This window comes from Myotis brandtii, unplaced genomic scaffold, assembly GCF_000412655.1.
Source record: "Myotis brandtii unplaced genomic scaffold, ASM41265v1 scaffold975, whole genome shotgun sequence".
Classification (NCBI taxonomy): domain Eukaryota; kingdom Metazoa; phylum Chordata; class Mammalia; order Chiroptera; family Vespertilionidae; genus Myotis; species Myotis brandtii.
The window spans coordinates 744,349-755,257 of record NW_005372049.1 but is presented as its reverse complement, the minus strand read 5'-3'; the positions used below and the strand labels follow the sequence as shown (position 1 = coordinate 755,257).

Below are 10,909 nucleotides of genomic sequence, written 5' to 3'. Positions count from 1 at the left end.
ATGAGCGGCTCTGAGGCTGAGTCCCCCCACCCCCACCCCAGGGCAGGACCGGGCAGAAGGGCGTCGGTCTCCCCGGAGCCCCCTTTCTCCCAGGGCCTCCTTCCCGGCTCCGAGATGCCTTCGGGGCTGTGCTCTGAGTCCGAGGTTTAGGATTCGCCTTCCCCCAGGAAGCGTTGGTGCCCCACGATCCGGGACTCCACCCTGGGAGGGACCTGGGGGGCGGGAAGGGGCTGGGGGGGCCTGGCCCCCGGCACAGGCGGGCATCTGCTGGACGTGCCTCCCGAGGAGCAGGTGTGACCTCCGCCAGGCCATGTCCCCTCTGTGGACACCTGGGGGTCCCCCCCCCCGTGAGAGGCGCTGGGGGCCCTGGGGGCTTCCTCCCCGTCGTGAGAGGTGCTGAAGGCACCTGGGGGTCCCCCCCGTGAGAGGGGCTGAGGGCCCTGGGGGCTCCCTCCTCCCCGTGAGAGGTGCTGAAGGCACCTGGGGGTCCCCCCCGTGAGAGGGGCTGAGGGCCCTGGGGGCTCCCTCCTCCCCGTGAGAGGTGCTGAAGGCACCTGGGGGTCCCCCCCGTGAGAGGGGCTGAGGGCCCTGGGGGCTCCCTCCTCCCCGTGAGAGGTGCTGAAGGCACCTGGGGGTCCCCCCCGTGAGAGGGGCTGAGGGCCCTGGGGGCTCCCTCCTCCCCGTGAGAGGTGCTGAAGGCACCTGGGGGTCCCCCCCGTGAGAGGGGCTGAGGGCCCTGGGGGCTCCCTCCTCCCCGTGAGAGGTGCTGAAGGCACCTGGGGGTCCCCCCCGTGAGAGGGGCTGAGGGCCCTGGGGGCTCCCTCCTCCCCGTGAGAGGTGCTGAAGGCACCTGGGGGTCCCCCCCGTGAGAGGGGCTGAGGGCCCTGGGGGCTCCCTCCTCCCCGTGAGAGGTGCTGAAGGCACCTGGGGGTCCCCCCCGTGAGAGGGGCTGAGGGCCCTGGGGGCTCCCTCCTCCCCGTGAGAGGTGCTGAAGGCACCTGGGGGTCCCCCCCGTGAGAGGGGCTGAGGGCCCTGGGGGCTCCCTCCTCCCCGTGAGAGGTGCTGAAGGCACCTGGGGGTCCCCCCCGTGAGAGGGGCTGAGGGCCCTGGGGGCTCCCTCCTCCCCGTGAGAGGTGCTGAAGGCACCTGGGGGTCCCCCCCGTGAGAGGGGCTGAGGGCCCTGGGGGCTCCCTCCTCCCCGTGAGAGGTGCTGAAGGCACCTGGGGGTCCCCCCCGTGAGAGGGGCTGAGGGCCCTGGGGGCTCCCTCCTCCCCGTGAGAGGTGCTGAAGGCACCTGGGGGTCCCCCCCGTGAGAGGGGCTGAGGGCCCTGGGGGCTCCCTCCTCCCCGTGAGAGGTGCTGAAGGCACCTGGGGGTCCCCCCCGTGAGAGGGGCTGAGGGCCCTGGGGGCTCCCTCCTCCCCGTGAGAGGTGCTGAAGGCACCTGGGGGTCCCCCCCGTGAGAGGGGCTGAGGGCCCTGGGGGCTCCCTCCTCCCCGTGAGAGGTGCTGAAGGCACCTGGGGGTCCCCCCCGTGAGAGGGGCTGAGGGCCCTGGGGGCTCCCTCCTCCCCGTGAGAGGTGCTGAAGGCACCTGGGGGTCCCCCCCGTGAGAGGGGCTGAGGGCCCTGGGGGCTCCCTCCTCCCCGTGAGAGGTGCTGAAGGCACCTGGGGGTCCCCCCCGTGAGAGGGGCTGAGGGCCCTGGGGGCTCCCTCCTCCCCGTGAGAGGTGCTGAAGGCACCTGGGGGTCCCCCCCGTGAGAGGGGCTGAGGGCCCTGGGGGCTCCCTCCTCCCCGTGAGAGGTGCTGAAGGCACCTGGGGGTCCCCCCCGTGAGAGGGGCTGAGGGCCCTGGGGGCTCCCTCCTCCCCGTGAGAGGTGCTGAAGGCACCTGGGGGTCCCCCCCGTGAGAGGGGCTGAGGGCCCTGGGGGCTCCCTCCTCCCCGTGAGAGGTGCTGAAGGCACCTGGGGGTCCCCCCCGTGAGAGGGGCTGAGGGCCCTGGGGGCTCCCTCCTCCCCGTGAGAGGTGCTGAAGGCACCTGGGGGTCCCCCCCGTGAGAGGGGCTGAGGGCCCTGGGGGCTCCCTCCTCCCCGTGAGAGGTGCTGAAGGCACCTGGGGGTCCCCCCCGTGAGAGGGGCTGAGGGCCCTGGGGGCTCCCTCCTCCCCGTGAGAGGTGCTGAAGGCACCTGGGGGTCCCCCCCGTGAGAGGGGCTGAGGGCCCTGGGGGCTCCCTCCTCCCCGTGAGAGGTGCTGAAGGCACCTGGGGGTCCCCCCCGTGAGAGGGGCTGAGGGCCCTGGGGGCTCCCTCCTCCCCGTGAGAGGTGCTGAAGGCACCTGGGGGTCCCCCCCGTGAGAGGGGCTGAGGGCCCTGGGGGCTCCCTCCTCCCCGTGAGAGGTGCTGAAGGCACCTGGGGGTCCCCCCCGTGAGAGGGGCTGAGGGCCCTGGGGGCTCCCTCCTCCCCGTGAGAGGTGCTGAAGGCACCTGGGGGTCCCCCCCGTGAGAGGGGCTGAGGGCCCTGGGGGCTCCCTCCTCCCCGTGAGAGGTGCTGAAGGCACCTGGGGGTCCCCCCCGTGAGAGGGGCTGAGGGCCCTGGGGGCTCCCTCCTCCCCGTGAGAGGTGCTGAAGGCACCTGGGGGTCCCCCCCGTGAGAGGGGCTGAGGGCCCTGGGGGCTCCCTCCTCCCCGTGAGAGGTGCTGAAGGCACCTGGGGGTCCCCCCCGTGAGAGGGGCTGAGGGCCCTGGGGGCTCCCTCCTCCCCGTGAGAGGTGCTGAAGGCACCTGGGGGTCCCCCCCGTGAGAGGGGCTGAGGGCCCTGGGGGCTCCCTCCTCCCCGTGAGAGGTGCTGAAGGCACCTGGGGGTCCCCCCCGTGAGAGGGGCTGAGGGCCCTGGGGGCTCCCTCCTCCCCGTGAGAGGTGCTGAAGGCACCTGGGGGTCCCCCCCGTGAGAGGGGCTGAGGGCCCTGGGGGCTCCCTCCTCCCCGTGAGAGGTGCTGAAGGCACCTGGGGGTCCCCCCCGTGAGAGGGGCTGAGGGCCCTGGGGGCTCCCTCCTCCCCGTGAGAGGTGCTGAAGGCACCTGGGGGTCCCCCCCGTGAGAGGGGCTGAGGGCCCTGGGGGCTCCCTCCTCCCCGTGAGAGGTGCTGAAGGCACCTGGGGGTCCCCCCCGTGAGAGGGGCTGAGGGCCCTGGGGGCTCCCTCCTCCCCGTGAGAGGTGCTGAAGGCACCTGGGGGTCCCCCCCGTGAGAGGGGCTGAGGGCCCTGGGGGCTCCCTCCTCCCCGTGAGAGGTGCTGAAGGCACCTGGGGGTCCCCCCCGTGAGAGGGGCTGAGGGCCCTGGGGGCTCCCTCCTCCCCGTGAGAGGTGCTGAAGGCACCTGGGGGTCCCCCCCGTGAGAGGGGCTGAGGGCCCTGGGGGCTCCCTCCTCCCCGTGAGAGGTGCTGAAGGCACCTGGGGGTCCCCCCCGTGAGAGGGGCTGAGGGCCCTGGGGGCTCCCTCCTCCCCGTGAGAGGTGCTGAAGGCACCTGGGGGTCCCCCCCGTGAGAGGGGCTGAGGGCCCTGGGGGCTCCCTCCTCCCCGTGAGAGGTGCTGAAGGCACCTGGGGGTCCCCCCCGTGAGAGGGGCTGAGGGCCCTGGGGGCTCCCTCCTCCCCGTGAGAGGTGCTGAAGGCACCTGGGGGTCCCCCCCGTGAGAGGGGCTGAGGGCCCTGGGGGCTCCCTCCTCCCCGTGAGAGGTGCTGAAGGCACCTGGGGGTCCCCCCCGTGAGAGGGGCTGAGGGCCCTGGGGGCTCCCTCCTCCCCGTGAGAGGTGCTGAAGGCACCTGGGGGTCCCCCCCGTGAGAGGGGCTGAGGGCCCTGGGGGCTCCCTCCTCCCCGTGAGAGGTGCTGAAGGCACCTGGGGGTCCCCCCCGTGAGAGGGGCTGAGGGCCCTGGGGGCTCCCTCCTCCCCGTGAGAGGTGCTGAAGGCACCTGGGGGTCCCCCCCGTGAGAGGGGCTGAGGGCCCTGGGGGCTCCCTCCTCCCCGTGAGAGGTGCTGAAGGCACCTGGGGGTCCCCCCCGTGAGAGGGGCTGAGGGCCCTGGGGGCTCCCTCCTCCCCGTGAGAGGTGCTGAAGGCACCTGGGGGTCCCCCCCGTGAGAGGGGCTGAGGGCCCTGGGGGCTCCCTCCTCCCCGTGAGAGGTGCTGAAGGCACCTGGGGGTCCCCCCCGTGAGAGGGGCTGAGGGCCCTGGGGGCTCCCTCCTCCCCGTGAGAGGTGCTGAAGGCACCTGGGGGTCCCCCCCGTGAGAGGGGCTGAGGGCCCTGGGGGCTCCCTCCTCCCCGTGAGAGGTGCTGAAGGCACCTGGGGGTCCCCCCCGTGAGAGGGGCTGAGGGCCCTGGGGGCTCCCTCCTCCCCGTGAGAGGTGCTGAAGGCACCTGGGGGTCCCCCCCGTGAGAGGGGCTGAGGGCCCTGGGGGCTCCCTCCTCCCCGTGAGAGGTGCTGAAGGCACCTGGGGGTCCCCCCCGTGAGAGGGGCTGAGGGCCCTGGGGGCTCCCTCCTCCCCGTGAGAGGTGCTGAAGGCACCTGGGGGTCCCCCCCGTGAGAGGGGCTGAGGGCCCTGGGGGCTCCCTCCTCCCCGTGAGAGGTGCTGAAGGCACCTGGGGGTCCCCCCCGTGAGAGGGGCTGAGGGCCCTGGGGGCTCCCTCCTCCCCGTGAGAGGTGCTGAAGGCACCTGGGGGTCCCCCCCGTGAGAGGGGCTGAGGGCCCTGGGGGCTCCCTCCTCCCCGTGAGAGGTGCTGAAGGCACCTGGGGGTCCCCCCCGTGAGAGGGGCTGAGGGCCCTGGGGGCTCCCTCCTCCCCGTGAGAGGTGCTGAAGGCACCTGGGGGTCCCCCCCGTGAGAGGGGCTGAGGGCCCTGGGGGCTCCCTCCTCCCCGTGAGAGGTGCTGAAGGCACCTGGGGGTCCCCCCCGTGAGAGGGGCTGAGGGCCCTGGGGGCTCCCTCCTCCCCGTGAGAGGTGCTGAAGGCACCTGGGGGTCCCCCCCGTGAGAGGGGCTGAGGGCCCTGGGGGCTCCCTCCTCCCCGTGAGAGGTGCTGAAGGCACCTGGGGGTCCCCCCCGTGAGAGGGGCTGAGGGCCCTGGGGGCTCCCTCCTCCCCGTGAGAGGTGCTGAAGGCACCTGGGGGTCCCCCCCGTGAGAGGGGCTGAGGGCCCTGGGGGCTCCCTCCTCCCCGTGAGAGGTGCTGAAGGCACCTGGGGGTCCCCCCCGTGAGAGGGGCTGAGGGCCCTGGGGGCTCCCTCCTCCCCGTGAGAGGTGCTGAAGGCACCTGGGGGTCCCCCCCGTGAGAGGGGCTGAGGGCCCTGGGGGCTCCCTCCTCCCCGTGAGAGGTGCTGAAGGCACCTGGGGGTCCCCCCCGTGAGAGGGGCTGAGGGCCCTGGGGGCTCCCTCCTCCCCGTGAGAGGTGCTGAAGGCACCTGGGGGTCCCCCCCGTGAGAGGGGCTGAGGGCCCTGGGGGCTCCCTCCTCCCCGTGAGAGGTGCTGAAGGCACCTGGGGGTCCCCCCCGTGAGAGGGGCTGAGGGCCCTGGGGGCTCCCTCCTCCCCGTGAGAGGTGCTGAAGGCACCTGGGGGTCCCCCCCGTGAGAGGGGCTGAGGGCCCTGGGGGCTCCCTCCTCCCCGTGAGAGGTGCTGAAGGCACCTGGGGGTCCCCCCCGTGAGAGGGGCTGAGGGCCCTGGGGGCTCCCTCCTCCCCGTGAGAGGTGCTGAAGGCACCTGGGGGTCCCCCCCGTGAGAGGGGCTGAGGGCCCTGGGGGCTCCCTCCTCCCCGTGAGAGGTGCTGAAGGCACCTGGGGGTCCCCCCCGTGAGAGGGGCTGAGGGCCCTGGGGGCTCCCTCCTCCCCGTGAGAGGTGCTGAAGGCACCTGGGGGTCCCCCCCGTGAGAGGGGCTGAGGGCCCTGGGGGCTCCCTCCTCCCCGTGAGAGGTGCTGAAGGCACCTGGGGGTCCCCCCCGTGAGAGGGGCTGAGGGCCCTGGGGGCTCCCTCCTCCCCGTGAGAGGTGCTGAAGGCACCTGGGGGTCCCCCCCGTGAGAGGGGCTGAGGGCCCTGGGGGCTCCCTCCTCCCCGTGAGAGGTGCTGAAGGCACCTGGGGGTCCCCCCCGTGAGAGGGGCTGAGGGCCCTGGGGGCTCCCTCCTCCCCGTGAGAGGTGCTGAAGGCACCTGGGGGTCCCCCCCGTGAGAGGGGCTGAGGGCCCTGGGGGCTCCCTCCTCCCCGTGAGAGGTGCTGAAGGCACCTGGGGGTCCCCCCCGTGAGAGGGGCTGAGGGCCCTGGGGGCTCCCTCCTCCCCGTGAGAGGTGCTGAAGGCACCTGGGGGTCCCCCCCGTGAGAGGGGCTGAGGGCCCTGGGGGCTCCCTCCTCCCCGTGAGAGGTGCTGAAGGCACCTGGGGGTCCCCCCCGTGAGAGGGGCTGAGGGCCCTGGGGGCTCCCTCCTCCCCGTGAGAGGTGCTGAAGGCACCTGGGGGTCCCCCCCGTGAGAGGGGCTGAGGGCCCTGGGGGCTCCCTCCTCCCCGTGAGAGGTGCTGAAGGCACCTGGGGGTCCCCCCCGTGAGAGGGGCTGAGGGCCCTGGGGGCTCCCTCCTCCCCGTGAGAGGTGCTGAAGGCACCTGGGGGTCCCCCCCGTGAGAGGGGCTGAGGGCCCTGGGGGCTCCCTCCTCCCCGTGAGAGGTGCTGAAGGCACCTGGGGGTCCCCCCCGTGAGAGGGGCTGAGGGCCCTGGGGGCTCCCTCCTCCCCGTGAGAGGTGCTGAAGGCACCTGGGGGTCCCCCCCGTGAGAGGGGCTGAGGGCCCTGGGGGCTCCCTCCTCCCCGTGAGAGGTGCTGAAGGCACCTGGGGGTCCCCCCCGTGAGAGGGGCTGAGGGCCCTGGGGGCTCCCTCCTCCCCGTGAGAGGTGCTGAAGGCACCTGGGGGTCCCCCCCGTGAGAGGGGCTGAGGGCCCTGGGGGCTCCCTCCTCCCCGTGAGAGGTGCTGAAGGCACCTGGGGGTCCCCCCCGTGAGAGGGGCTGAGGGCCCTGGGGGCTCCCTCCTCCCCGTGAGAGGTGCTGAAGGCACCTGGGGGTCCCCCCCGTGAGAGGGGCTGAGGGCCCTGGGGGCTCCCTCCTCCCCGTGAGAGGTGCTGAAGGCACCTGGGGGTCCCCCCCGTGAGAGGGGCTGAGGGCCCTGGGGGCTCCCTCCTCCCCGTGAGAGGTGCTGAAGGCACCTGGGGGTCCCCCCCGTGAGAGGGGCTGAGGGCCCTGGGGGCTCCCTCCTCCCCGTGAGAGGTGCTGAAGGCACCTGGGGGTCCCCCCCGTGAGAGGGGCTGAGGGCCCTGGGGGCTCCCTCCTCCCCGTGAGAGGTGCTGAAGGCACCTGGGGGTCCCCCCCGTGAGAGGGGCTGAGGGCCCTGGGGGCTCCCTCCTCCCCGTGAGAGGTGCTGAAGGCACCTGGGGGTCCCCCCCGTGAGAGGGGCTGAGGGCCCTGGGGGCTCCCTCCTCCCCGTGAGAGGTGCTGAAGGCACCTGGGGGTCCCCCCCGTGAGAGGGGCTGAGGGCCCTGGGGGCTCCCTCCTCCCCGTGAGAGGTGCTGAAGGCACCTGGGGGTCCCCCCCGTGAGAGGGGCTGAGGGCCCTGGGGGCTCCCTCCTCCCCGTGAGAGGTGCTGAAGGCACCTGGGGGTCCCCCCCGTGAGAGGGGCTGAGGGCCCTGGGGGCTCCCTCCTCCCCGTGAGAGGTGCTGAAGGCACCTGGGGGTCCCCCCCGTGAGAGGGGCTGAGGGCCCTGGGGGCTCCCTCCTCCCCGTGAGAGGTGCTGAAGGCACCTGGGGGTCCCCCCCGTGAGAGGGGCTGAGGGCCCTGGGGGCTCCCTCCTCCCCGTGAGAGGTGCTGAAGGCACCTGGGGGTCCCCCCCGTGAGAGGGGCTGAGGGCCCTGGGGGCTCCCTCCTCCCCGTGAGAGGTGCTGAAGGCACCTGGGGGTCCCCCCCGTGAGAGGGGCTGAGGGCCCTGGGGGCTCCCTCCTCCCCGTGAGAGGTGCTGAAGGCACCTGGGGGTCCCCCCCGTGAGAGGGGCTGAGGGCCCTGGGGGCTCCCTCCTCCCCGTGAGAGGTGCTGAAGGCACCTGGGGGTCCCCCCCGTGAGAGGGGCTGAGGGCCCTGGGGGCTCCCTCCTCCCCGTGAGAGGTGCTGAAGGCACCTGGGGGTCCCCCCCGTGAGAGGGGCTGAGGGCCCTGGGGGCTCCCTCCTCCCCGTGAGAGGTGCTGAAGGCACCTGGGGGTCCCCCCCGTGAGAGGGGCTGAGGGCCCTGGGGGCTCCCTCCTCCCCGTGAGAGGTGCTGAAGGCACCTGGGGGTCCCCCCCGTGAGAGGGGCTGAGGGCCCTGGGGGCTCCCTCCTCCCCGTGAGAGGTGCTGAAGGCACCTGGGGGTCCCCCCCGTGAGAGGGGCTGAGGGCCCTGGGGGCTCCCTCCTCCCCGTGAGAGGTGCTGAAGGCACCTGGGGGTCCCCCCCGTGAGAGGGGCTGAGGGCCCTGGGGGCTCCCTCCTCCCCGTGAGAGGTGCTGAAGGCACCTGGGGGTCCCCCCCGTGAGAGGGGCTGAGGGCCCTGGGGGCTCCCTCCTCCCCGTGAGAGGTGCTGAAGGCACCTGGGGGTCCCCCCCGTGAGAGGGGCTGAGGGCCCTGGGGGCTCCCTCCTCCCCGTGAGAGGTGCTGAAGGCACCTGGGGGTCCCCCCCGTGAGAGGGGCTGAGGGCCCTGGGGGCTCCCTCCTCCCCGTGAGAGGTGCTGAAGGCACCTGGGGGTCCCCCCCGTGAGAGGGGCTGAGGGCCCTGGGGGCTCCCTCCTCCCCGTGAGAGGTGCTGAAGGCACCTGGGGGTCCCCCCCGTGAGAGGGGCTGAGGGCCCTGGGGGCTCCCTCCTCCCCGTGAGAGGTGCTGAAGGCACCTGGGGGTCCCCCCCGTGAGAGGGGCTGAGGGCCCTGGGGGCTCCCTCCTCCCCGTGAGAGGTGCTGAAGGCACCTGGGGGTCCCCCCCGTGAGAGGGGCTGAGGGCCCTGGGGGCTCCCTCCTCCCCGTGAGAGGTGCTGAAGGCACCTGGGGGTCCCCCCCGTGAGAGGGGCTGAGGGCCCTGGGGGCTCCCTCCTCCCCGTGAGAGGTGCTGAAGGCACCTGGGGGTCCCCCCCGTGAGAGGGGCTGAGGGCCCTGGGGGCTCCCTCCTCCCCGTGAGAGGTGCTGAAGGCACCTGGGGGTCCCCCCCGTGAGAGGGGCTGAGGGCCCTGGGGGCTCCCTCCTCCCCGTGAGAGGTGCTGAAGGCACCTGGGGGTCCCCCCCGTGAGAGGGGCTGAGGGCCCTGGGGGCTCCCTCCTCCCCGTGAGAGGTGCTGAAGGCACCTGGGGGTCCCCCCCGTGAGAGGGGCTGAGGGCCCTGGGGGCTCCCTCCTCCCCGTGAGAGGTGCTGAAGGCACCTGGGGGTCCCCCCCGTGAGAGGGGCTGAGGGCCCTGGGGGCTCCCTCCTCCCCGTGAGAGGTGCTGAAGGCACCTGGGGGTCCCCCCCGTGAGAGGGGCTGAGGGCCCTGGGGGCTCCCTCCTCCCCGTGAGAGGTGCTGAAGGCACCTGGGGGTCCCCCCCGTGAGAGGGGCTGAGGGCCCTGGGGGCTCCCTCCTCCCCGTGAGAGGTGCTGAAGGCACCTGGGGGTCCCCCCCGTGAGAGGGGCTGAGGGCCCTGGGGGCTCCCTCCTCCCCGTGAGAGGTGCTGAAGGCACCTGGGGGTCCCCCCCGTGAGAGGGGCTGAGGGCCCTGGGGGCTCCCTCCTCCCCGTGAGAGGTGCTGAAGGCACCTGGGGGTCCCCCCCGTGAGAGGGGCTGAGGGCCCTGGGGGCTCCCTCCTCCCCGTGAGAGGTGCTGAAGGCACCTGGGGGTCCCCCCCGTGAGAGGGGCTGAGGGCCCTGGGGGCTCCCTCCTCCCCGTGAGAGGTGCTGAAGGCACCTGGGGGTCCCCCCCGTGAGAGGGGCTGAGGGCCCTGGGGGCTCCCTCCTCCCCGTGAGAGGTGCTGAAGGCACCTGGGGGTCCCCCCCGTGAGAGGGGCTGAGGGCCCTGGGGGCTCCCTCCTCCCCGTGAGAGGTGCTGAAGGGAGCGGCTCTGAGGCTGAGTCCCCCCACCCCCACCCCAGGGCAGGACCGGGCAGAAGGGCGTCGGTCTCCCCGGAGCCCCCTTTCTCCCAGGGCCTCCTTCCCGGCTCCGAGATGCCTTCGGGGCTGTGCTCTGAGTCCGAGGTTTAGGATTCGCCTTCCCCCAGGAAGCGTTGGTGCCCCACGATCCGGGACTCCACCCTGGGAGGGACCTGGGGGGCGGGAAGGGGCTGGGGGGGCCTGGCCCCCGGCACAGGCGGGCATCTGCTGGACGTGCCTCCCGAGGAGCAGGTGTGACCTCCGCCAGGCCATGTCCCCTCTGTGGACACCTGGGGGTCCCCCCCCCCGTGAGAGGCGCTGGGGGCCCTGGGGGCTCCCTCCTCCCCGTGAGAGGTGCTGAAGGCACCTGGGGGTCCCCCCCGTGAGAGGGGCTGAGGGCCCTGGGGGCTCCCTCCTCCCCGTGAGAGGTGCTGAAGGCACCTGGGGGTCCCCCCCGTAAGAGGTACTGAGGGCCCTGGGGTCCCCCCCATGAGAGGCGCTGAGGGCCCTGGGGGTCCCCCCGTGAGAGGCGCTGAGGGCCCTGGGGTCCCCCTCAGCCCTGTGAGAGGCGCTGAGGGCACCGGGTGGCTCTCCCTGCACAGACCCCTACGTGAAGATCCACCTGATGCAGAACGGCAAGAGGCTCAAGAAGAAGAAGACGACGGTGAAGAAGAAGACGCTGAACCCCTACTTCAACGAGTCCTTCAGCTTCGAGATCCCCTTCGAGCAGATCCAGGTGCCTGGGCCTTGGGGGCCGGCGGGCGGGCAGGCGGGC

General features: G+C 73.9%; 1 protein-coding gene across 1 annotated transcript in view; it reads left to right on the top strand.

The window, feature by feature from the left end:
• Positions 1–10,909, top strand: part of SYT2 (synaptotagmin II) — a 17,557-nt gene that overhangs the window by 5,434 nt on the left and 1,214 nt on the right. Inside the window, exon 6 of the mRNA XM_014533435.1 lies at positions 10,701–10,870. Within this exon, the coding sequence (XP_014388921.1) occupies positions 10,701–10,870 (170 nt within the window). The remainder of the gene's footprint in view (positions 1–10,700; positions 10,871–10,909) is intronic.